The following is a 24,931-nucleotide window of genomic DNA, read 5'->3' on the forward strand; positions in this document are numbered from 1 at the left end:
ATTTTTTTTGTCCTTTTTAAAGAGTCTAATACTGTGCTGACTCACTTGAAATAACACTTCGTGAGCCAGGTCCTTCTGACCTTTTCATGTCAGTCTGTAAAGTGTACGCACAGAAAAGTAGCTCCCATTCACTTTGAGATGGCTTTTAATTTCCCACTTGCTTACATGTATTGCTAAAAGGTCATTTTTGTCTGTAGGCCATATTGATGTCAGTACTCACCTATGTTTATGTGATAATACACATTTATATCTTATGGAATCAGCTGATTACATTTAATATTATTAAAGGGGGTGAGGATTTATATATTGTGTGTGTGTTTTTTAATCCCACGTTCAGTGTGTGTATGATTTTGGCACTGTATGTGGCCTGTTTTCACATAGATAAAATACTGTCTGTCAGGAAGAGAAGGGGGGGATCACTGGGCTTCCTGTCAACAAGAGGAAGCAGCCTGCACGTTTGGCTGTTAATGTCAGATGTTGGGGAACTTCATATCTAAATGCGCACGGAGAGAGAATTTACATCATGCATTGTAGTTAATTATGGAGAAGTCACAAACACGGAGTATTTGAGAAAAGCTTCATTTCATTAAACCAAAAAAACCCTCACAGACTGTTTGAAGGGCTCTGTAGAGTGAGAATGAAAAGCAGGGGGAGGACAGATCAGAGCCAGAAATATTACACATGAAGCAAGTCTGGTTTTGTTCTGGAAAAAATGCTTCTTTCAAGTTTTATGGGGAGGTTTGAAGCTCTTTATAATAAAAAGACTATAGAGCAGATGAAAAAAAATTATATACTGTATTTTCACCATATTTTCATCAATTTGAATTTATGTCCCTCAGGCTGATAAAATAGCTATTTGCTTCATTCTCATCTTCTGAAGTTAGACTGTACACAACAGCTTAATTTGTACCACATACAACAATAGACACACAGCAGTAAACCTAAAAGCACACTTATAGCCAGTATTGAATCCTTAATAAAGTGGTTTTTGAGGTTCGACAACCTGATACTCAACTACAAGTCTCAACTGAATATGTGCAGCTGTGATAAACCACCAAGCAACACTTGGGAGGAATTTGTCATTTGCACTATTCTCAACATAACAGGAGGGCTGTCAGACAGTAATTCTAAACTCTAACCTCAAGACGACCTTTCCCAGCTTTTATAGTATATACACTATCCACTACAAGTGCATGCAGTTTAATTATAACCACTTCAGAAGTGCAGCTAAAAGTCTCTTAACAGTGTCCCCAGTCTGGCAGTTCAGTTTAAGACAAAAACAATTACTTTCTGATCCACATTTCGTTTGGTTCCCCAGAAAGAACTGTTTTGTGGGGGCATTTTTGTTTTTATTGCGGAAGTTCCATGACAGAAAGATACTGCATTTGTGCTTGTGGGAAACCGTTTGTAATTGTTTCCAGCGGCCTGTTAGTTTCCAGCATTCTCGTTTATTTTTTCACTCCTGTTGTACTGTGAATAGTTGACGTCACCATGGTAGCTGATTGGCTTTTAGTTCCCCCCCAGAGTTGGGTGACAGACTTGCGAGAGAGGAAAGGAGGAGTGGGAATGAAAATAGACTGCATGCCTGCTTTGCATTGTGTATAAAGAGCAACTGCACACAAAAGCATAGGTACACTGAAAACACACGATCTACTTTACAGTCCAACAGTGATGTTGCATGTGCAAGGTCATAAAAGAATCCTCTTTTTTTAGATGTGTTCAGGTTCTAGTTCTTGTTCTTTCCGTGGATAGTTTAGGATTGTACTAACAATTGATGCTAGTCACACGTTAACATAAGCTGACATGTCCACCCTTATGATGCACATCTTGCAAACGAAATGCAAGAAAGCATTTTAACTGCTCAAATAGAGTAGAAAAGTATTTAACTATTAGTCCATTTACAAAAGTGTGCTTTGTCTGAAAACTGGGACAAAGGACATCGACATCACGTCCAGTGAGACTTGGGTAAAAGTATGTCTCGAGTGTGTCTCCATAGCCTCAAACCTCATAAGTGGTGGGAGTTGTAAGGGCTAGTCAAAAAGTTCCCCTTGGCTGCTGAAGCAGAGATAATTGGACCCAGGTTCAGCCAGAGTTTTGGTATTCTCAGCTCGAGCCAACTTTTGATCTTCACAACTTCTCCTAGCAGACAGCGTCTGTATGTGAGCAGAGTCGACTGACTACGTGACATGTTTAGACTTAATTTCTGCACGTGAGGATTTCTGATCCATTTCCACCAAGTGATGTTTTTTTTCCCTTAGATCTTGCATATGTGGATTATCATGTTTAGGGTACGCATATAGCGCCAAGTGATGAACAATAGGTCCAGTGGCAAATGCATTGTTTATGCTTACAAGGGTTTAATTAATCTGTCTCAATGTGCAAAGTCAAAGATTAATCCTATTGACCTTATAAATAACTTAATTTACAATCTGATCCCATGAGAAAGCGAGGGGTTTGAAGGCAGTGCCTTTTGTTTTTGGCCTCTGTTGTATTGTAGGCTGTAAAATTAAAATCAGATCAATCATTTCACTTTGGCCACTGCTCAATATAATGATATAATACCAGCAAAACTATTAAAATTCCAATTTGTTTTAGTTTATTGTCTTAAGTGCCAATTAACTCAACCTTAATGTGGCCATTTAAGGACATTTGGAAAGGTTGCCGATCAAATTGTGCAAATATACCTTGAATATCCTTAAGGTACGGTCGTTACAGTGGAAATAAGAAGAGTACAAACAATGGATGTCTTTATACTTAGACTCAAAAACTTCAGGAAATTGAGAAAGAAAATAGTCCCTCAGATTTAAAATGTCAACAAAGTGAAGTACAATCTGGCAGTCTGTGGAGAAATTCCCATGTTGTTTCTCTTGCAACACATTTATATTCACACAGATTTTTTAGATTTATTCTTTTACTTTTATAAAGATGCAAACACACAACATCACATGGATGAATGTAGATTCTACTGGTGCAGATCATAAACTGTGAAGTTTCAAAGATGTAACTTGAGAAAAGTGCCCTTCATCGTATATGAGGAAGAAGCTTCTTGACCTTAGTGTGGCCGGTTCTAGAGTGCTGATTGTTCTCAGCTGCTCTACCAATGAAAAATGCAGTCTCTCTGTCTTTGAGCATGCGGGACTCTTGTTATGGACTTAACCATTTTCTGCACATCCCTCACAGCAAGCAGTACTTTGTCTGTCATCTTTGTCCGTGTGAGTGTTGCTGTATGTAATATGTCTATCATCAGGTTGCAGGAAAGAAATTCAGCCTGTGGGATGACTTCCTCGTTGAGGGCAGAAGAAGTGGTCAGCAGGAAATGACCTTGGAGGATCTGTTCCAGTGTATCAGGGTATGGCCTTCTTATTTCTTTCAGCAAGGAAACACACTTTCTTCACAGCGGGTGCTGCTGAGTACACGCATGATTTTTTTTTATTAACCTTTCCACCCCTCTACACAACATCCATTATATATCCAGTATAACCTGACTTGCTATTTTACACTTACCCTCTCAGAGAAATTAAAATTACAGTGAATAAGCATTAGAGAATAAAAATCTTCTTACTGTTGAAATTTGTAGTGGGTTAAAGACTGGCTTTGATAAGTAAACAGGTAATTGCTCCTTTTATTACTAAAACAATACTTTTGAAAATAAGATCTACAAATTCATGCAGTGAACAGTTTAACTGAAAAGCTTGTCATAACTGTTTGCATTTTCCTGTTTCTGCACTGTTTTTGTCACAGTTTTTGTACCTTTTAAGTCCTCTCAGCAGTTCAGATTAGAGCTGTGCTTTGGTTGAAGGCAACTTTGACACTGTTGTACTTTAACCACGGTCTGGGTTGTCCATCTTATCACCAGTGACAAAAGACAAGAGCAGCACATGATACTGAATTCAGTCCTCTACTGTGAGGAATGGCAAGCCGTTTAATTTCAGGATGTCACTTCCATCCCAGATAGAGTGGTACAGCTGACTGTTGACCTGAATGTCGTATCCTAGAATGTAGTGATGGAAAACCCATCCTTAACATCCCATTGTAACTCTTCCTGTTTTTAGTGCGATCTTTATTACTTTTCTACACTGTACATTTGATCTCTGAGTCACTGTCTTCATCATACGTATGAGATATGTTTGTTTCAACCAGAACATCTGAGCACAGCACAACCAGCCTATTTGTTAGGTGCTTGCAATCTTGCTCTGAACAGACATTTGGTTTATTGATGGTGTTGAATTTATTTTTTCTGAGGAAGCAAAGGGAAAATAAATTGGCACGTCTTCTCAGTGCTCCAGTTGTTTCTTTTAACCTTTTAACCACTGGGTTTCCTTAGTTTGCTTGTGGAGTTTTCTGAACTGCTGCAGACTTACAGCTCTGCAGACTGGTGTCCTTGCAGAAGGACATCAGTCTTTGTTACTGCGTGCACTCTATCTGTGTTTACTGTCATGGCTTATTGTGCTTATTATACTGTACTACAGATTTAATCTTGACTATTTGTCTTTGTGCAGGAAAAGTGCAACTTGAATGTCTGCAGTCTTTTCTATGGGAATTCTGTCTTATTCAATGGACACAAAGAGAGGCTGAAGAAGAGGTATGTCTTAAAACACAGATACAGTACAAACTGCCCATCACTACCTTTACGTGACCTTTGCTGCACATATAAACAGTCACAATAAGCAACAGTCTCCTGTTTGTTTAGAGGCTAATGAGGTGTTAGCCGGTGAGGAGAGAGCATGTTGACACACTAACACGCATCACTAAACACAGATGACTGAAACTCCTCCTCGGGTTTCCTTCTGTTTGTTGAGGAAAGACGTTAAAGAATAAAATGAGCGTGACATTCTTTTTCTGCGTTTTAGAAGAAGCTATGGTATTTGACCCATTCAATGCTGCAGCAAATTAAAGGCATGTTTCATTAGCTCCAGGGTGTTTGAAATAAATCAGATGACTCGTGCTGCAAACTCTCCTTATCAGTTAAATAAAGACCCTGCAGGATTTTTCGATTCCTTGAAGAGAGTAGGAGGGAAATGTAATAAATCACTTTTCACCTCCAAACTTTATAGGCAATGGCTCACTGGGTAAACTGAAACATTCGATTATTAGTCCCGTCTGCCAAAATAATATTGTGAGTACTGGAAGCTCAAGTCTCTGGGGAGCTGGTGTTGTTGTTATGATTAGGTTAACCCACAGGGAGAGAGAGGTGCAGACTGCGGGCCATGTGGACAGCAGACCATACAAGATAAATGTCCTCTGGAGTATTCACTTCCTGTGCAGTCACCCTGTCCAGAGCTTGGACCAGTGAAAAGGGAACATAAAAACTTGGACAATGCATTTGTTATTGGGGTTAATTTTCTTCTATCTGCTAGTTATTAGTTATGTTTAAGATTTTTCATGCAATGTAAAGCCATGTGGAGATATATACTACAAAAGAGGTATTAGTAGGAGCACCTGATTAATAGTGAGAATATGTAGTTGTTCAACACAAACTTTGATTTCCACATTATTATTTAGAATAGCTTATGATTTATTTATTTATTTTTTTGTGCAGGGTGTCTGATGTAGTGAAGGAGGTAACAAAGGAAGACATCCCTCCACATAAGAAGATGCTGGAATTAATCCCGTCATTTTCTGAAGACGAGGACTGCGAGTCAGTCCCAACGATCAGATACCTTTACTTGTGATACCATCGGCACAGTTTCAGTAAATATGAGTTTCATGGATCTGCTGCTGTGTAACAAGGGGACTTCTCAGGATCTAACATTTAAAAATGAACAGATTTTATTACCCGAGCTTGATATTTGAATGATTTTCTTCTACGTTTTTATTCCTCGTGTTTTTAAATTATTGAAATGGCATGATTTTTGTTAGACTGCATTCTTTGTTGTGTTAATGATCTATGTTTAAAAAACACTGATATATCGATTTATAAATCATTTTACGGAAAATGAGGAATCTTGGCAAACTGCACTCTTTTACCTAAAGTTTTGAGAAGTTGTGAAGTTGCAAAGACATACATGATAGATCTCGCACTACTGGGCCAGTGTTGGTAATTTGGCTTAAGTTAAGGTCATGCTGTGCACAGTGTTTATGGATACGGAAGATATACTGCCATATGTTCAGAGTGGAGAAGCCAAAGTCATTTAGCAGGATTTCATCTGTCCTCAGCATGCTTCTGTACATTCCCCGCCCCTTTCTGCAGCCTCAATGTTTCACTCCACACCCTCGCATTAACAGGCTGACATTATTAGCACGCTCTTGATGCTCTTGTCTGAATTTGATTTATATAAAGTGAATCAGCTCTGTAATTTTCTCTGCAACTACTTAATATATGTCTTCAACTTTACCTTGTAATTTGCATGATGATGCAATTTGCGATTACATTCAGTTGGAACAATAAAATGCCTCTTTGAGGAACAAGTTATTTCTGTGTATTTCATGAACAGACTTCAGTTCCCCATCATTTAAAATGTTCTTTCTCTGCTGGTATTGTGCATGCAGTACTGTGCAAGTCTCTTGAGCCACCTCGCATTTCTTTATATATATTGTTTCCGAGGAGCCAGATGTTCTCCAAATTTTCAAAGTTGCCTTGAGTAATAGTTCTTCAGGCTTTCTGAAGAGTTTTTAATTGGACATTGGATGCCTTTAACTCATTTTTAATTTTGTCCTTGACTGTTTTAATCCACATTACACTAATATATGACCTATTTCAGCGTAAAAAGGCACCTAACTCAATGGATAAACTAGTGTAGTGCCTACATATAACTGACGACTTAGCAAAGAAACAATTTCAATTGTATCTTTAGGCACTTTAGATACTAGCAGATTGTTGCAAACACAAAAAACATTTTGGTGTTTTTTGAATCTATGAAACAATGCCAACAATCATTCATTTGACATTAATGAAATTTTGCCCCAGCAAGCAGATTCCTGAAGAGCGTCTTGATGCATTCTCAGTCATCCAGGTAAGTAACTCAAAAGTTGATTCTGTTCATCTGGACGTAGCGATTTCAGTGGGAGAAACATTTCGTCACTCATCTAAGTCACTTGGATGAGTGACGAAATGTTTCTCCCACTGAAATCGCTACGTCCAGATGAACAGAATCACCTTTTGGAGATTCCTGAAGAGAAATTAGCTGAAATGTGGCATATCTCTGCAAGATGTGCAGTGTGGGCTTCAAAGGAAATTGGACAAGTGGAGGACAAAAGAAAAAGTGACAGACGTACGAAAACTATCTACAGCAGATGAACAACATCTGAAAGTCCAGCAATAACTTGACACAATACCTGAGACATGTCTGGCTCTTCAGTTGATCTACCTTCTGTTTGCTGTGAAGAAGCCTTCTTAAGAAAGGGAAACAGGCAGAAAATGCTAAGGTATGCTAAATTACACAAGAACTGGACTTATAGTTATTGGAAACAGGTTTAATGAACTGTCATGGTTTGGGACTGGATTTCAGAGAGTGGTCAAAAGTGATGGAATTATGAACCCAGAAATGTATCGTCAGAAGTTGATCCACCATGCAATACCATCTGAAAAGCATCCGATTAGCTATAGATTCTTTTTATTTATTTTTTACCATGAGAGTGATGCCAAACACACTGCCAGTGTTGTAAAAGCATACCTGGATAGAAACACACATAATCCAGCAGTCACGAACCTGCCTCTCCACAGTTGCCTTATATAATGTATTTCCATATGCACGTGTTTCAATAAACTGGATCTAGTTTAGGCTTTCCTAGGAAAACATAAAGAAATGAGAAGAGGATCAAGACTTTTGAACTACACTGTGCAAGTTTTGATGCACACCACTCCCTTTTCTTAATCTGGTACAAACTCTGTGCCCTTTACACAGCTCCTAAACCTTGTTTTGTATTTGTTTTCTGTTTGTTTTTAACTAATTGATGTGATACAATAATTATATCAACGCATTTCAGTCGTTTTATGTCTGCTAAAAGTTGACACAAAATACTGCTGTGATGATGAAGCTTTAGGATGATTAAAATTATTTGAATGCAAAACATTGATTGTTTTTTGTACATTTTTAATATTCTTGTAGCATTTAGCACTGCTCAGACAAACAGGGACAGACAAATTTGCATTAAATAATAATACTAATAATAAAAATAATAATAATCAGTTTTTATTCCAAAAATATAAACACTGAAAAAACAATAGTTCTTTTGAAACGGGTGTCTGTAGGTACAGTCTTCAGATGTAGCCAATGATGTCATTGCATATGATGGGCTGCCGGCTCCCTGTCTTCATGAGAGCGGTGAACTGGTAAAAATCAGTGTCCAGTGTATGTAGACCTGTGTGGGACTGGTGAAAGAAAGGTTTGAGTCCTTGGAGTCCCACGGGACAGGACATTCGTTTAGAAGCCTCTGCACTCCTGCAGCCCTTGGTGGAGTCTCCTGGCCTCTGCCTCATCTCCACACCTTTGGACACCCCTGCAAGTTTTCGGCGCATGTTAACCAGAATGTCTTTGGCAAGACGTCGGCCTGCATTTGGTTTTTGTTCTGCTGGCTCAGGAAGCTCCGGTAGGTCCATCCAATTCTTTATTAGGTCAGCAAAACTGTTGTCACCCAGAACCAAGGGCTGTCTGTTCCTGCTGCGGCTCAGCAGCATTGTCGTCCAGTCCTGTTGCTCACTGGCCTCGAATGATGTCCAGCGCTCCAGACAGGCGTCTGATGTTGATTTGGGTCGGATACGACCAGAAGGTCCTCTGTTTGTGCGGAGACAGGCAGAAGAAGAAACTCGTATGTTTCTGGTCCTCCTCAGCACCACGCCTTCATCAGGCCAAGAAGCTTCAGAGTAACCTGAGTCAAAGTCCACACTCTTCTCACTGCTGGGAGAGCCCTGTTTCAGCCTTTCATGCTCCTGTTGCTCTTCCTCCTCTTCCAGTGGGCTGGCCAGGCAGCAGGCAGAGTCATAGGTGCTGGCTTCACTGGCATCAGAAGCACGCAGTCGAGTGAGTCGCTCTTGCTGTGCCCTCTGTTTGTATAACCGAGTGACAGCGAAAGACTGAACACATGGTTCGCTAAGTGGCCTCGGCCTGCTTATCTGCTTCAAATCCTGCAGGGATCTCCTCATGTACTGCATGTGGTCCCGGAGGCAGTCAGAAGAATCTCCTAAACACAGCTGCACAACAGGAGAGGCAGACAAACAGTTAGTGGTGCAAGGAGATTTTAAATAAAGTCTATTCAAAATTGACATGTCCACCAAAACTACTTAAGTAAAGACAAGCTATGTTCATTCGTTGCAACAGCCAAGAGAGCTCCTAGGCCGCTTTCCAACATATCCCATCATCCCCTGGCCATTCTAGCTATATCTTGAACAGTTCAGTGTGTTATTTCCAGGACTCGGCCAGTAAGATTTTTACCAGCTGAGATCACTGTGCTCTCTGGCCTTATAAGAACTCAAGCATTCCTGAAAAACCTCAGCTTTATGGAGACCATCCCATGCAATATAAGTCCAGAAAATGAATTAAAAGCACAGGATGCACATTTCATACTGGGGAAAACTCTCCCTGCCTCCTAAATTTAGAGCGGAAGTTGAACAAAGTAGAGCTTAGTCTGGAGTGGAGTGTGAAGGCTCACATATCCTCTCTGGATTCCCCTAGTTCACAGGATGTGGACTGGCATGTATTATAAAACAGGAAGTGACAGCAACATTTTGGAATTGCACAAAGATCATGTGCTCAGTGTTAATTAAACCATCTTCGAGTAGGCAGTATAATTATATTGATGAAAAAATCCTTTAAATTTTAATCTGCACTTTGATCATTACAAAAATGAAGAAAAAACTACAATTTACTAAGAGTTTCTGGGTCAGGGAGTTGCAAAAATGCCTCCAGTCTAATCCGTAATGCTATTGTTTAGTTTTCAGGTTCTTACAATATTTGGCTTGCTGAGCTTCTAACTCCTGTCACTGTTTGTCTTGGAGTACTAAAGGTGCCACAATGCCATGATGTTATCACAGCTGTGGGTGCTGAACCATTTGGCCTCTGGGGGAGACTTCATCTGACATGCAGAGACATCCACTGTGAGATTCTGTGGTCAGTCTGCCACTTTTAAAATGCCCTGTTCTTCTTGGCTGCTTTCACACAATGGGCTAGAAGTGATTCACCCAGCTGTGTGCTTTTGGCAAAGGCAATTCTGGTTTGAATTAACAGTGACTTGGTGGATTAAAGCACTATAAAGAGAAGTTGGTCAAGAAATAAAATAAAAACAAAACAGAAAATAAATGCCAAAAAACTAGGATAAGCCAGTGTCTTAAGAAAGCTTCACATAGTGGGTTTACCAAGGGGTTTGGGGCATTTGTACTCTTAATGAAACTAATGCAGCACCTAAAACACAAGTAAACTAAAGAAAAAATAAACTTACCATTGCTTCTGAGAAAGTGAAGTTCAAAGCCTGTGTTTTTTTTTCTGCAAAAGAAAAGAGAGTAGTGGATTAAGTTTTGAGCGTGTGGCAACTACCACCCTTCCTAAAAACACAGCGGTTTGCCAATACTCACCTCTGTATGTGGCTCCAAATGAATCGCAGTACAATCAACAACAACTCCTCAGACGAACAGCTGATCGGAGGTTTGTTCGCTCTTTGTGGGTCCTCTCTCCTCTGAACCAAATGAAGCTCCGTCAGCGGACTTTGTCGATGCTGAGCTTTTTGTCGCAGCGAATCAGCACAGCCCATTAAAAAACCAGCCAATAGTGAGTCGCCTGAAATAAGATGCCCCCTGGAGTCATTTCAGTAGTTCCCGCTGTGCGTTTCACACCACACTGTTGGGACTCCACATCTGGAGCTCTTTAAATTAGACACCTGAGAATACTCAAGTCGTCCAATTGCTATTTTGAATTTTTTGAGCACTATACATTTCCAGCAGAGTTATTATAGTTTTTATAATCTCATTTTGACTGTTTGTTTTTTTATCCGTTTAGTTTCCAGAGTAGTGCTGCTCGTTTCGGTTTAGTTGTTAGTGTTTGGAAATGTTTTTGCTATTTTCAGTGTTAATATTAGTCTTTTATTGTATGGAGGAAATATGCCAGAGACAAGATTTAGGAAGATTAGTATTAGCAACAAAAAATAACTCTGAGTTTTCAGACAAGTTAGAATAAACATGCCCGTTAAATACTCATGAGCTAAGTTATGATACAGTTTATTAGATTAACAAATACTAAAACTAAGGACATTACCTCTATATCCCCCCCCCCCAACTTTACAAATAATTTCAGTTAGTTTAAACCTTTACTAAAAGTCTATTTTTTTATTTTAGTTAAATAAAATGTTTTTTCTTCCACGTGCAGTTTTAGTTATTAATTTAGTTATAATATATATAATGAAAAAATAATGAAAAATTGTGATTTCAGTTGATAAACAAGCATTTAAAATACATTTTTTAATTCTCTCCAGAATCGTGCAGGCTACTAAAGGCCTAAAGTCCCAGGTATGTATTGATAGAAATAAATCTACATGTCGCCACCTTGTGGATCTTTTCCACAAAGCTTCTTCAGCAATGCGTATTCACTATTCTATTCTAATGGTCCTTTTGAAACGCAAAATACCTTCTGGCATGACTACCGCGCGTCATTATCTCACCTCTTTATATGCTGACAACACTCTGTATTGTAATTCAGCAAAGTTTAGGTTGCAGTCGCACTCATTTCTTTGCTTTAAGTACCTATTACATGCTCAGTTGCAAGAACTAACGTGTAAAGGATGTATTAAAATAAAAGAAAACAAGTTTGGCTTATAGCTGCAGTTTGTCCGAATGGTATTTATATAGTCTTGTTTTACCAAAATACTTTTTAGTTTAGTTGTATGATTGGCCTTTTCTTCTCAGTTTTTTGTTGATGTCTTTTTAATCAGCAAAGTGCTTATTCTATATTTTAAAGTTGCTCAATTCATTGTCTTTAGTGTCCTTCTGCTAGTGAACTGGTTAAAAAAAATGAAGAAACAAAATAAAGTATTCTGAATTTTCCCTTAACACATCACACAGCAGAATAAAAGATCATGTGACCAAACCTTTATTTACGTTTAACAAGTGAATGACTTTTAATGTTAACAAACAACTATCATCCATTTGTCTTGGTATTGTGGTGCATCCTAAATGACAGATTTTGTGAACTGAAGTGGAGTAGAAATAGCCCTAGTTCACACTATGAAGATAGCATGTCTCTAAAGAACAAGTGTAAACAGATATCAAGGCACAAACATATGTAAAAAGACTTGGATTGAAATAAAAAGTACAGAACGATCCATGTTAGGAACAGACATAACCACTTAAAAATTTTGCAGATATCTTAAAAGTGACACATAACCATTTATGTTTTGTTTCTTTTAAGAAGTTACTTAAGGAATGTTAATCAGTTTGTGGGGAATACAAGCTAATCTATGGACAAGTCATGCAGAACAATGCACTATAGTACAAGAGTGAATATTGATTCTGTGTAAACATTGTACAAAAAACATTTTCCCTTCATCCATTTTCATTCTCCATGCTTGTTGGTTTTCTTCTAAAAAATAAGTTCTGTTTACAGTCAAAAGGTTCATAAAATGCCAGTTAACATAAGTTAATAGAATTTTTATAAAAAAAGGTTCATTTGACTTTATCCTTTTATTAAAATGCAAAAGTAAAAGGCAAAGTAAAATGTAAACCTAAAAGGAAAACACAATAAGAGATCCAAATATAAAAGAACGCTCAATAAGTCAAATAAATATCAAGAGGTTCCCCAACTGGTCCACGAAAATGGAAAACATGTTTTTTGTTTGTTTTTTTCCCCCAGTGTTTTGATTTAGTCATTTGGTATAATGAGATTGCAGGTCTTAATTGTGTCAAACTTTACTCTTACAACAATCATTTATTGAAGGCCAGTTGGCCAACATACAGTTACACAGTTTCCAAATGCAATTAAAAAAGCAGATCTTTTCATGTAAGTGCCTTAATTGTTATTTGATTGCTTTTGTCAAATTAGAAAGTTCTCGGTCATATATGTGTACAAGTAACCCCTGATAAGGAGCAGTAAGCTATACAGTATATAAAAACAATAACAACAGATCAGACAGATAACGTGATGGTTGCAAAACAGTGATTGTTAAAGTTCTTTCAGGTTCCCCCTCTAGGAATCAGTTCTCTTATGGTTTTCATTATGAAAAGCAGTAATCATTCATGGCTATTGCAGTCACTCATGCAGTCTGTGTGCGTCGGGTTTTGTCCTGCATGAAAAGACAAACAAGTATACATTCTTTAGACAAGTTAATGTACATAAAATAAAATGAAGAAAAAGCTCTTGTTTCACGTTTGACTTTCTGATTTCTAGTGTTGATTGCAAATTAAATTTTTAGTGAAAAAATTGCACAGATCTTGAGAAGTTAAAAAAATGCAATGTAAAAAGTAATTTCACTCAATTTAAATCACATTCAAATAAGTCACTATACAAATTCATGCTGAAAAACTCAAAGTTCCCAAGTTCTGTCTTCCCTTTAATTTTCTTTTCAGCAGACATGAACTTAATTTTGTATCACAGCAATGACATTTGTCTTACTCTGGATAATCCACTGTTTACTATTGCCGAACAACAAGGCAACCCACTTGATGCGCTCAAGCTAAATGATTTTTGCCAGCTTTTCTTACACATTACTTAAGCGATGAAGCATTAAATTAAAATGTTGCCAATTTATTTCTTCACAGTGATAAATTATTACAGCTCTAGACTGAATATTAAGTTGTGCCAGTACAGACAATACATAGCTGATGAGATCATTAATAGGCCACCTAAATGACAACCCAAATGAAAATACAATGAATAACAGCCCATTAGACTTTACGGTAACATTTCTACCCACTCTGAAGCATACCTTTAGAAAAGACCACAGTCTTTTAGGTTGTTCTTAATAATAACGTCAGTGACAGCATCGAAGACAAACTGCACGTTCTTGGTGTCAGTGGCACAGGTGAAGTGGGTGTAGATCTCCTTGGTGTCCTTTTTCTTGTTCAGGTCCTCAAACTTGGTCTGGATATAGCTGGCAGCCTCATCAAACTTGTTGGCGCCTGTAAAATATGATTTAAGAGACAAGGAAGCAGTTTATTATCAAGTTGAACTTTCTGCAGAGAATGATCACAGATGCAGTATCATTCCTGATGCTCCGCTGTGTACCTCCGTACTCGGGGAAGCAGATGGTAAGAGGGCTGCGGGTAATCTTCTCCTCAAAAAGATCCTTCTTGTTGAGGAAGAGGATGATGGAGGTTTCGGTGAACCATTTGTTGTTGCAGATGGAGTCAAAAAGCTTCATGCTCTCATGCATTCGGTTCTAAAGAGAATCAAAACTGGTCATGGCTCATGACTTTCACTACAGTGTAACAGTTCATCAGCGCTGCCACCAGGGGACAATGTTCTTCTATATTATAAAAGTGAGGACAAATATTTCAGGTACTTCACAGCATCTCTTGGCCAAATGTCTCCTGAGCACTTTCTTTAAGCAATTCAAGAAATTGGGGTTAAATAGTTCATGTGCTATAACTTGAACAAATAGCTATTACGTCTTTTATTGCATAATTACACTTCACAGTGAAGCTCAATGAGCTAATTTTACAACATGGAGCTGACTATCATTCAGCCATTATAAGGAGGGATGGGAAATGGTACATTCCTTGCAGTGCAATATAATGTAATGTATCACATACTGAAAATGAGCCTGAAAGCAGATTTATGAAGCTAGTAAAGTGATATCATCCATACAGAAAGAGGCTCACATACAAGTACACATACACACAAGCATAAGAGGGTGGACTTTTCCTTACCATCTCCTCGTCCTCTGCCAGCACCAGGTCATAAGCACTCAGTGCAACACAAAAGATAATGGCTGTTACTCCTTCAAAACAATGAATCCACTTCTTTCTCTCTGAGCGCTGGCCTCCCACATCAAACATTCTGCCAGAGAGATCAAACAAAGGAGGTAAATTGTGTGTTTGTGTGTCTATATTTGGGGAAGGAGGTCACAATAAAAAAAAAGGAGTAATGTGAACCTAACAGGGGAAAAAACTGCTATTTCAGGAAAAGTGCTGTGAATGAAGGAAGGGCAAACTTAGAGTGACATTCAATGCCAGGAAATAAATTGGCTTTCATGTAGTTGTTTGGGGACCAAAAATGGTGAGGAGGTGGAGAGACGTCTGTCACATAATTTATCTGATAAAAGACTGCAGGGTCAGTGCAGGATAGAAGAGGCAGACAGGGTCCATATTCAGAGTAAAGCTTCAGTTAATGGAGATGCTGAGACTTGATTAAAACTCGCAGAAGAGAGGTGTGAGAAAAGCCTACGGAAAGATGAAAACAGTTCACCAGGACAACTACTGTATACATATATAATACTGGAACCCAAAATGAAGTTTCGACCAGACACAACGTGATCTAAAGCCAGCCACTGTCAATGGTGACAGCATCGGCTTCATTAAGGTGAATAGAGCAGAAACAGCACAAACGTGGCTTTTTTTGTATTGATCGCTTTCATGCATTATTTAGCTCAAATACTGAGGCTGTAACACAAAGCAAATATCAGAGATTATCAGGAAGCAGGTCACACCAAAGCCAAGTGGATACAGTTGCCTTTTTATTACCGTACCCATAACCTCTTAATATGTATTAAAAAGTGCATTAAAATGTGTTGAGACCCAAAAAGACAAAGAAATCTGCAAAAAACCCCAAAAATATAGCTCATCTTTTTTATCTACCTGCCACTCTCTTTCTCCATTTATACCCTTTGCACATTTATATAACATACTTTACATATTCACTTTACATATCTATGCATGCATTACTATCCCACACATAAGTGCTTGGGCTGGGTTAGAGCACATTTTATGTAAGACCAACAGTACTAGTTCTGTGCCATGTCAGACAAACATGTTTTATTACTAAATAATGCTCTGGTTTTATTAAGGAGGAGCACTGTGGGAAGGATCTAATTTATTAGTCAGCTCTTAGCGCAATCACAGTAATTAAGCTTTTAATTGCTGGTATAATTTGTCTTCTGATGTTTTAACATATTTCAAGCCAGGAGGGTCACTTGCCTCTTAACGCTATAAAGATTGAGATCAAAATCAAGTGTAGATTTTTTGTGGTAAACTAGAACCACGTTAACCCATGAACTCTGGAAAATGTAGAGAAAATCAGGTCCTCTCTTGCCCTTTTCACAGTCAACATGGTTCATTTCCCTCATAAATCCCCATGAACTGCTGATGAGACACCAAACACGTAAAACAGAGCAAGAAATAGTTTCCTTTAGGCACGTTTTCATGGTTGAAAATAATCCTGTGCAGAAGGCACTAACAGTGAACTCTACAGATTGATACTGCTCTATTCTTAGATGTGCAGATATCAGACATGAACTACTGTGGAGCTGGCAGGTTAAAGACAGTTTCCACAGCTTTGCAAGGTGTGGTCGAGAAAGGTTCAGGGCTGCAGCTCACATCTTTCGCCTGTCTTCACACAAGGAAGGTCATACGACTCTAGAACAGGTATCTTGATATGCCGCTGTCTACACTAATTAAATGACAACATGCCCATATCTAATATTCAAGTGACATTTTTGCCTTACTGCTTTTCCCAAATTATGTTCGGCATCCCACTAAAAGTCAAATATGTGTGTCAGATTGGTGACCTATGACCTATGGTACCCTGCCTCTTGCCTATGGGGAGGGGGCTCAACTTTCAAGTGAGGGTCCCAGAACTCTCACAAAACAATGCAAATGGCTAAAGAAGTTTAAATGTGAAAAAAAAAACAACCCAATTGTGACAAAGTGAAATTATAATATATTTTTTTCATCTATATATTTATTTTGTTTAAAAAATATGTCACTTTTAATTGACAGGTTATTGATATTGAACCTTACTTGAAGTGGAGTTCCTTGAAAGTGAAGTGAGTCTCAACAATGCCGGTTGTCTTAACCCGAGTTCGTAGCACATCTTGCTGGGTCGGAATGTAATCTGTTTTAGCTATCCTCTCCAGGTCATTCAGGTAACTTAAGACAGAAAGAGAGAGAGCAAGGTTTCAAAATGACTTTACAATCTGCAACAAATGAGAGACAAAAACAACAACAGGAAGGCGTGTGGCTGCTGAGGCACTACCCAAAACTGCAATTTTTGAGTCACTTGAATAGCTTTAAACTTTTGATTTCTGAAGTGCTTTTAAAGGAAGTGTGTAAATCAGGTCCTACAGTAAAGTTATAGTCAAATGCAATGTGCATCTTTCACTCTAGCCAGTTTAGAGTTGCAGAACTACAACAGAAAAATAAAGTTTCATTATTTCTGGCTTTTTTTTATTGCTCAGCTTTGCTATCAGTTTGTTTCACTTGCCACTCAACAAAAACATCTTGTGGCCCATTTCCTCATAAATCACCACTATAAAACTGCTGACCAGCTACAAACAAAATTGATTATTATTCTCTGTAATGCGAGTTATTATATCCACAAACATTTCATATTTGCTATCTTTTCATGTGGCCTAAAAACGGCTTTTCTAGGTGTGTAACATCATGCTGATATTTAATATTCCCTCTCAGTAGATACAATGCTAGAAGTATATCACTGTGTTTCATCAACAGATTAAAACCTGCAGCTACATCTACATACGGGTATTTAATCCAACATACTATGTTCCTGTTTCACTCAGTGCAGAACTCATGGCTGAGTTTGTATATGTGAAATTGGTTTTGCAGCATATTTTCCTCTTGATTGATTCTGTTGTTGTAAGATTTTTGTGCTATAGCGCCTCCGGCCAACGAGTTTCCTGCAGATGGTAACACTGAATATTGGTTGTGACTCTGCCTCGGCCGCACTCATTACTAAAATTGAGCTTGTCAGAGACCAACAGCTACACTGAATACTAGTTATCTGTTGGCTTAATTCTGCCTAAGATCTCTTTAGAAGTTATTTGTCTGCTTGAGAAAACACGTCTGCACATTTACTTTGCTGACCTTAATCATTTATAATTTGCTGCAGTACGCTGCTGCATCTCAGATGTCTTTTTCTCTTTGTCCATTTCAGTTTACCAGCTGTGCATCTCCTGCAATAGAAGTGTGTAATACTGCACAAGCTGTAAGGCTCTGTATTAAATGCATTTTTTTTTGGGGGGGGGGGGGGGGGGGGGGGGGACGATGACACATTTTTCATCATCACTCCAATTTGCCATGGTACTTGTGGTGTGATGCTTGATTTATATTACACCTGAGGCAGGGATAGCTCAGTAGGTAAAGTGGTCGCCCCATGATCGGACGGTCGGCGGTTCGAATCCACTTAACGGCTACCCTGAGGTACCCCTGAGCAAGGTACCGTCCCTACACACTGCTCCCCGGGCGCCTGCTTAGTGGGCTGCCCACTGCTTCACTGAGTGAATGGGTCAAATGTAGAGAAAAACAAGTAATTTCCCCATGGGGATCAATAAAGTATCCATTATTATTACCTTTAATTTTTGCTCTTATGTTCCTGGGTGATTTTTCCTTTTCCACATCCCTTCTGTATTTCCTGTCTGTGTCCTCTGCTTGCCTGTGTGAGTCCTTTGTCCTTTTCAACTCCTCATGATGCTTTTGTTGCATTTGTTTCCCTGTTTTGTTCCTTTTGCCTCCCTCATTTTGTTTTTTTATCTGTGTCTTATTATCCATCGCTCCTGATGTGGATATAGTCTGCTTGTTTTCCCCCAGTCTTTGTCAGGTCATTACCCTCATCTCTGACTAGTTCCAGTGTTTTCCTCAGTTTCTTGTGCAAGCTCCTCACAGTTGGTTTGCTTGCACTGCTTTATGGATTTTATTGTATTTTTTTTCTCCTGCTACCTCAGTGCCTTGCAAAGTTCATACTAAAGATCTCTTTATTTTACTGCTTGCCTTCAGTCTCCCACGATGCCATCAACTGGGTTAAAAAATAAAATCTGATACCAACGTAACACAATCTCTACAATGTTAAGCTGGTATAGGCCTTTGGAGTAAAATGACATCATAGCATGCAGAACAAACCCCATCTCTATACCCATTATCACATGATAAGAAATACAGTCATACTCTCCATCATATTATTCTGTTTTTTAAAGACATGTTGCCTTTAAGAGCAGTATTCAATATGAAAAGCATGTGGGGGAAAGGAAACATTATAAAGACTATCCAAGAAAGAAGGTAATTTCTTTTGTTTTTGTTTTTGTTTGTTATGTCAAAATTTACAACTCATATTTCTCACTTCCCCTCAGTCCTTTTTGCATTTTCTCTGCTATCTGACAGACTGCTGGTCAGTAGGGGAGTGTGAAAGCACCATGTTTGACACTGCCTGGCTTACACAAGCATTGCATCATCATCCGAGGCCAACTGGGAGCTTTACTTGCCCAGCCAGCCCACACTTCACAGAGAAACTGAGATATATATCCACCATTTCAATCGGGCTGATCAAACCATTCATGCATACTTAAAATGTTACAGAATAATTAATGAGTTAACAAAACCTATAACTATAACAAATGACTACAATTTTTGTTTTGTCTCACAGCACAGCAGCCATTACAATAGATTTTTTAAATGGCATGACAGAGTTGTTGCGGAAATATCACATAAAGCAACATTTCATACTTTTACATAGCGCTGCCACAAAATTAATCAGCATGTTCCAATAAAAAAATGACCACTTGAGGGTGTTATAAGAACTATCAATTCTCAAAGTTTACTTCTAAGCTAATTTTCCTTGAAGTAAACACATTTTTTTTTAAATCTAATTTTTTCACTCCCCCAAGACAAATTATTCGGTGCTCTGCTTATCGGGTTATAGTATTAAAGAATCAAACCCAGAGAGGGAGAAATAATCACTAAATGAAAGTTAGTGAACAATCCTTCCTGTCTCTATGACTCCCAGGAGAAGTCACAAACAGGTTCAAAGCTCCCACATATGACCGAGGCTGAAGGGACTGCACATCCCTTCCAAAAAATAAATTTAAAAAAATCTCAAACTATAACTCTCTCGACCTTTATGCCTTTTGAAATAGCAAATGTAGTGATTTAGTTCTTAAACAAATCTTCATCTGTATATGAAAACAACTGATAAATTTCCCAATTAGTCACATTTCCATTTGTAGAGGATTAATATAGCGTCTGGTGTAAACAGAATGCATACTGACTGACGTACGAGCAGGAGAAGATGCTCATGGTGGAAACCTGAGACTATGCACAGTAAAAATCAGTAAATTTGCATTTAATTAACAGATCACAGCAGAAAAATATCCGCCCACAAATTCACACTCACTATGCCGCCGAGTCATTCAGCTGGTATTCTCGCGATCTTGCAAAGCAGCTCTGTATGCCGCTGTCACTCCACAGTCGCCTGATCACGTTAGCCAAGTCATCAGGGAGAATGCCCTGTTCCTCAGCAGCTGCAGCCAGGGCAAAGAGCTGCTGGGCATCGTCCTGCAGGGGGCAATAAGGACACAGGAGTGGGTTGTTAAGAACACTGCAACTAAAACCAAGGCGACAGCTGCTATCCTTGACACAATCAAACATGATCAAAGATCCAGTTGGTTCTTAAAGACAAAGAGTTACATGCTCTTATGTACAGGACATTAAAGAGTAACCGCTGTTACTTCCCCTTCTATAATGGCTGGGAGGGAAGTCGTTCCTGAAGCAAATTTCATATAACTGATCAAATGACAAAAACCCTAGTTGTATTTCTCTGGTAACTTTTTTTTAAAAATTTCAGCTAAAGCTAAGGAATAAGGTTAAGAAATATCTAACAATGGCATTTAGAAATAGAAAGGATATTTCTTCTGCCAGTACAATCAAGAGGAAAAATTTCAATGGCAATTAGCTGGCAAACATGTTCTGATAGTTCTTGAATTCCTGCAAAATGGCACCACTGGAAACCAAAACATATTCTTCAGCTATGGAAATATTTAGAAACAAGCTAACCTGTGTAACATGTTAGAGAAATTTCAACAGGCAGTTACAATCGGATTTTGATTTAAATACTAGGGGTGCAACGATACACAAAATTCACGGTTCGGTTCGGTTCGATACTTTGGTGTCACGGTTCGATATTTTTTCGATACAAAAAAAATGTTCATGCCTTTTTAATTTGTCATTTATTAAAATTATAAATATATATTTTAACTCAAAAGTACAGTTTTTAAATTTAACCCTAACCCTTGTGCGTGTTTTTTATTTTGACAGCGAATGCGCACCTGCGGACCACTTATGTGCAGCCCTGGTTATATAGCTCATATCGCAGCCACAGAAATTATTTTGTCCATGAAACCATAAAGCTGCACTTTCTTTTTGCCTTATAGTCTGATTTGTCATAACTTCTCCGTTTTGTGGTAAGCTTTTCTTTGGCTGTCACTTCTTCACCCTGACCTGTCTTATTTGGCTCAGCAGAACTAAAATATAAATCCTGCTGCTTTTACACACACACTCACATAAGCTCAGCGATTCTCTGCGCGATCAACCTCTCACATGTTTAAGCTGCGGGAGATTTCACTTGTCATGTTTGCGTAGTAAGCTAACAATTAATAAGATGATGTCAGAGGAATTGGTGCACAAATTATCATCACTCACAGATCAGTGCTGTCGCTCTCTATACACAGTTCGCACGATTGCAAAGTGAAAGCAAAAAAACAAGCGCAAATTCAAACGCGATTTCAATATGTCACATATTGACAGTGGCTCACCGATGCCAATGACATAATTACCCAGCTACATTTCTGAAAGAATGCAAAAGCATTGACATATATTTTTCCTTCCTACAATAGCCCGACGGGCAGGGCAGAGATAGATTTTGGTAGCCCGACTGAAAAAATCGCTAGCCCCAGGACGTCGGGCTAGCGATATTGCAAGCCCTGTATCTGATTGAGGAATCACTCATCTTTGGAAAAGAGAGTTTATTACAGAGAAATGTCTCTTTCCAAAATAAAAGCTATACTATCCGCTTCTTCTGGGCTATATTCTCAGCAGCATATTAAACATATCAGGTCCCCATAAGGAGAATCATGTGCTAACAGCTGTCTAAATGACTCGGCTAAAGGTAGTAGCATGCTTGTTGTTTTTGTCTTTGCACTAGGATGATGTCGGCGTAAATGTGCAGTCATATTCGTTGTGTTCCCACTAGTGCTTTCAGGTTAATCTCGTTGAAATGACCTTAACGCCACAACACGGCAAATCTCCGTTAACGAGCTACCGCTGATCGCCCGTGCATGGGGCTAGACGGCCAACACGTTAACGAGCTAACTGCGCTAACACGCCAGCTCCCACCCATGTAATTGAGCATTGCATGGCACATCCAACATACTGTTTTACTTTAGTCCATGACGCGCTTACCTTCAGGGTCATACGTCACATGAAAACCAAAATAATTCCAAACGCCAGATCTGAATGGGGGGGGGGGTCCATGTTGCAAGGAGACCTTAACTTCTGTCTCGCTAGCTTGCCCTGCGCTCTTCCTTCTGACTATGCTGTCTGTGTTGAGCGCTCAGTGGATCTGCGCTCAACAGTGCAGCCTAGGCGGAGTAGTCGAACACAGATTCACTGAGCGCTCAACACAGACAGCATCGTCAGAAGGAAAGTTGATAAAATAAATTACAAATGTTGTATTGTTCCATACATATGCCTACCGAACCGAAAGCACTGTATCGAACGGTTCAATATCGATACGAATATCGTTGCACCCCTATTAAATACTTATTGATAATCTAATACAACAGTATGGACCAATGTGAGCGATATCTCTATAGAACTGGCACAAAGAGAGGAAATATTTTAAAGTAAAGTGATTATAATATCATTACAACATGTGATAAAGCAATGTGGCAGCCAATTTGGGCTGACCACATGTAAGATATATGAGATAGGTCTGTATGACTCAAAGTAACAGCATGCAGGGCTGCTTCAACAGACTGTGGTTTGATTTCCTGCTGTTTGCCACCTTGCTTGTTTCTCTCAGTTCACCATCTTCCTGTTGGCACAATGTTAATTATTTCTCTCTGACCTTTATTCTCAAGGATAGAAATTCTAAGAGTAATAAATAAACCTTGGTTTTCTCTGCACATTTGTATGTGTAACTAACTTAATGCAACTGCAGTCAGGATTTTCTAGAGTTCTGAATATGTATGGCATCATCAAAATACACAAATGGTTCATAATGAAACATTTCGTAATTGTGAATGGAAACAAACTGGACTGAGTAGAAATCTATTACTATCTCTACCTGCCATTGTCATCCAGTCAGTATACAATCATGGTCACTTTATTAGGTACACGTATTCAACTGCTCCTTAACAAAAATGTCAAATCAGCCACATGCCAAAAACCCAGTTTAGATCTAGACATGCCAACATAATCAAGACAACTCTCTGGGATTCAAACCGACAATCAGAATGAGGACGAAAGATGATTTAAGTAAGATGCTGCAAGGGCTGGTCTCAGTATTTCAGAAAATGCGCATCTACTGGGATTTTCCCACACAACCATCTCTAGTGTTTACAGATAATGTTCTGAAAAAGAGAAAATATCCAGTGAGCAGCAGTTCAAATGCCTTGTTGAAGTCAGAGGTCAGAGGAGAATAACCAGACTGCTTCAAGCTAAGAAGAAGACAGCAGTATTTCAACAAATCTCTTGCTACAACCACGTTACGCAGAAGACCATCTCTGAATGCACAACACATTGAACCTGTAAGTATATGGGATAGAGCAGCAGAAGACCACACCAGGTACTACCTCCTGTCAGCTAAGAACAGGAAGCTGAGGCTAAAATTCACAACGGTTCACAAAAGTTGGACAACAGAAAACACCACTGTTACGGCCCTAGCTGGGCCTCCTGATACTGCCCTTGTGTGGGCGTGGTGTTTTTCTCCGCCTCCTCCTCTTTTTTGCTCCACCCCTCTGTCTCTCTCTTGCTCTTCTCTCTCCCCAGGACACAGCTGCTGCTCATTGGACTCATTTACCACCTGGGCCCAGTCAGCAATCACCTCTCGGAGGTCATATAAGCTGGGGATGAGCTGTGAGCAGGGTGTGGGGTGTTCTCTGGTGTCTCTGCGTTGTGTGTGGTTAACCTGCTCAAAGTGTGGAGTTGTGGAAACAGCATAGCTGCTTTGCGTGAGTAGTGTGGGCTTGTGAACCTTGCCTGCTCAAAGTGTGGAGTTGTGGAAACAGCATAGCTGCTTTGCGTGAGTAGTGTGGGCTTGTGAGCCTTGGCAGCAGCAAAGCCAGCTGCTGTTAGTGACAGGGTGAGCTTGTGGGCCCCTGGAAGTACCTCCTCGTGGTGTGGAGTTTTTGTTTGGTTATTGTGTTCTTTGTTGTTGCAACCCTTTTTTCTCTTTTTTCCAAGTGTTATTGGTAAAACGGCGTTGTCGGCTCTTTATGTTAAAATGATCTATAATAAAGACTATTTTATTTACTGAAAACACTGGTCTGTTTTCCTTTCATTCTGTTCTGGACTCATTTGTTACTGGTCCCCTCACTCACATGCCTAGACCCTTTCGGGGGGAACGTAACAAAGTGGGGGCTCGTCCGGGATATGAATGGAAGGAACAACAATTGAGTTTTAGTGAGTTGTTTGCCGGTGGCTTGTTTAGTTGTATGGTATCTGCTGCGCTCTCTCTCCAGTTAGCAAAGGGGAGTGTCTAGCTGAGCGTAAGCTCCTCCTTCAGGCACTCATTTTTTATTTTTCCTTTATTATTTTCGGAGTAATCCCGGGTGGGGATTAGTTCCCTGTCGGGGGTAGGCTTGTCGGTGCTTTGTGCACTTGACGCTTAGCCTTTAAAGTTGCCTCGAGCCTGGTACACTCCAGAAGCTAACTAGGCTAAGATTTTAGTAGGCAGGTCTGGGGAGAGGGTTGGCGGTATTTTTATTTATTGGTTAACCTGTGGCCACACTTTTCCCGCCTGTTTCTCATTTGTGTATTGGAGGTGGTGCTTCTTTGTTGTTATTGTTA

At 39.2% G+C, this 24,931-nt stretch overlaps 3 protein-coding genes across 4 annotated transcripts in view; 1 reads left to right on the top strand and 2 right to left on the bottom strand.

Annotated features, from left to right (window-relative positions):
• uba7 (ubiquitin-like modifier activating enzyme 7) overlaps positions 1 to 6,395 on the top strand; it is a 33,319-nt gene extending 26,924 nt beyond the window's left edge. Inside the window, exons 22-24 of the mRNA XM_080892354.1 lie at positions 3,248 to 3,349; positions 4,500 to 4,582; positions 5,540 to 6,395. Of these exons, the coding sequence (XP_080748480.1) occupies positions 3,248 to 3,349; positions 4,500 to 4,582; positions 5,540 to 5,672 (318 nt within the window). The 3' untranslated portion in view covers positions 5,673 to 6,395. The remainder of the gene's footprint in view (positions 1 to 3,247; positions 3,350 to 4,499; positions 4,583 to 5,539) is intronic.
• A 1,621-nt stretch (positions 6,396 to 8,016) lies between these two features.
• On the bottom strand, positions 8,017 to 10,620 carry LOC308403290 (PAK4-inhibitor inka2-like). Its single transcript, XM_080892584.1, has 3 exons — positions 10,508 to 10,620; positions 10,375 to 10,418; positions 8,017 to 9,130 (listed from the first exon to the last, which is right to left on the bottom strand). Exons 2-3 carry the CDS (start codon positions 10,375 to 10,377, stop codon positions 8,201 to 8,203), a joined length of 933 nt encoding a protein of 310 aa, XP_080748710.1. The 5' UTR covers positions 10,378 to 10,418; positions 10,508 to 10,620; the 3' UTR covers positions 8,017 to 8,200.
• A 1,393-nt stretch (positions 10,621 to 12,013) lies between these two features.
• Positions 12,014 to 24,931, bottom strand: part of gnai2b (guanine nucleotide binding protein (G protein), alpha inhibiting activity polypeptide 2b) — a 54,584-nt gene continuing 41,666 nt past the window's right edge. For both annotated transcript variants that reach the window (XM_080890851.1, XM_080890850.1), the window contains 6 exons: positions 20,259 to 20,419; positions 16,877 to 17,005; positions 14,789 to 14,918; positions 14,145 to 14,298; positions 13,846 to 14,038; positions 12,014 to 13,203 (listed from right to left, as the gene is read on the bottom strand). In XM_080890851.1, the coding sequence (XP_080746977.1) occupies positions 13,848 to 14,038; positions 14,145 to 14,298; positions 14,789 to 14,918; positions 16,877 to 17,005; positions 20,259 to 20,419 (765 nt within the window). In that variant the 3' untranslated portion in view covers positions 12,014 to 13,203; positions 13,846 to 13,847. The remainder of the gene's footprint in view (positions 13,204 to 13,845; positions 14,039 to 14,144; positions 14,299 to 14,788; positions 14,919 to 16,876; positions 17,006 to 20,258; positions 20,420 to 24,931) is intronic.

This window comes from Rhamphochromis sp. 'chilingali' (genome assembly GCF_963969265.1).
Source record: "Rhamphochromis sp. 'chilingali' genome assembly, chromosome: 9".
Classification (NCBI taxonomy): Eukaryota; Metazoa; Chordata; class Actinopteri; order Cichliformes; family Cichlidae; genus Rhamphochromis; species Rhamphochromis sp. 'chilingali'.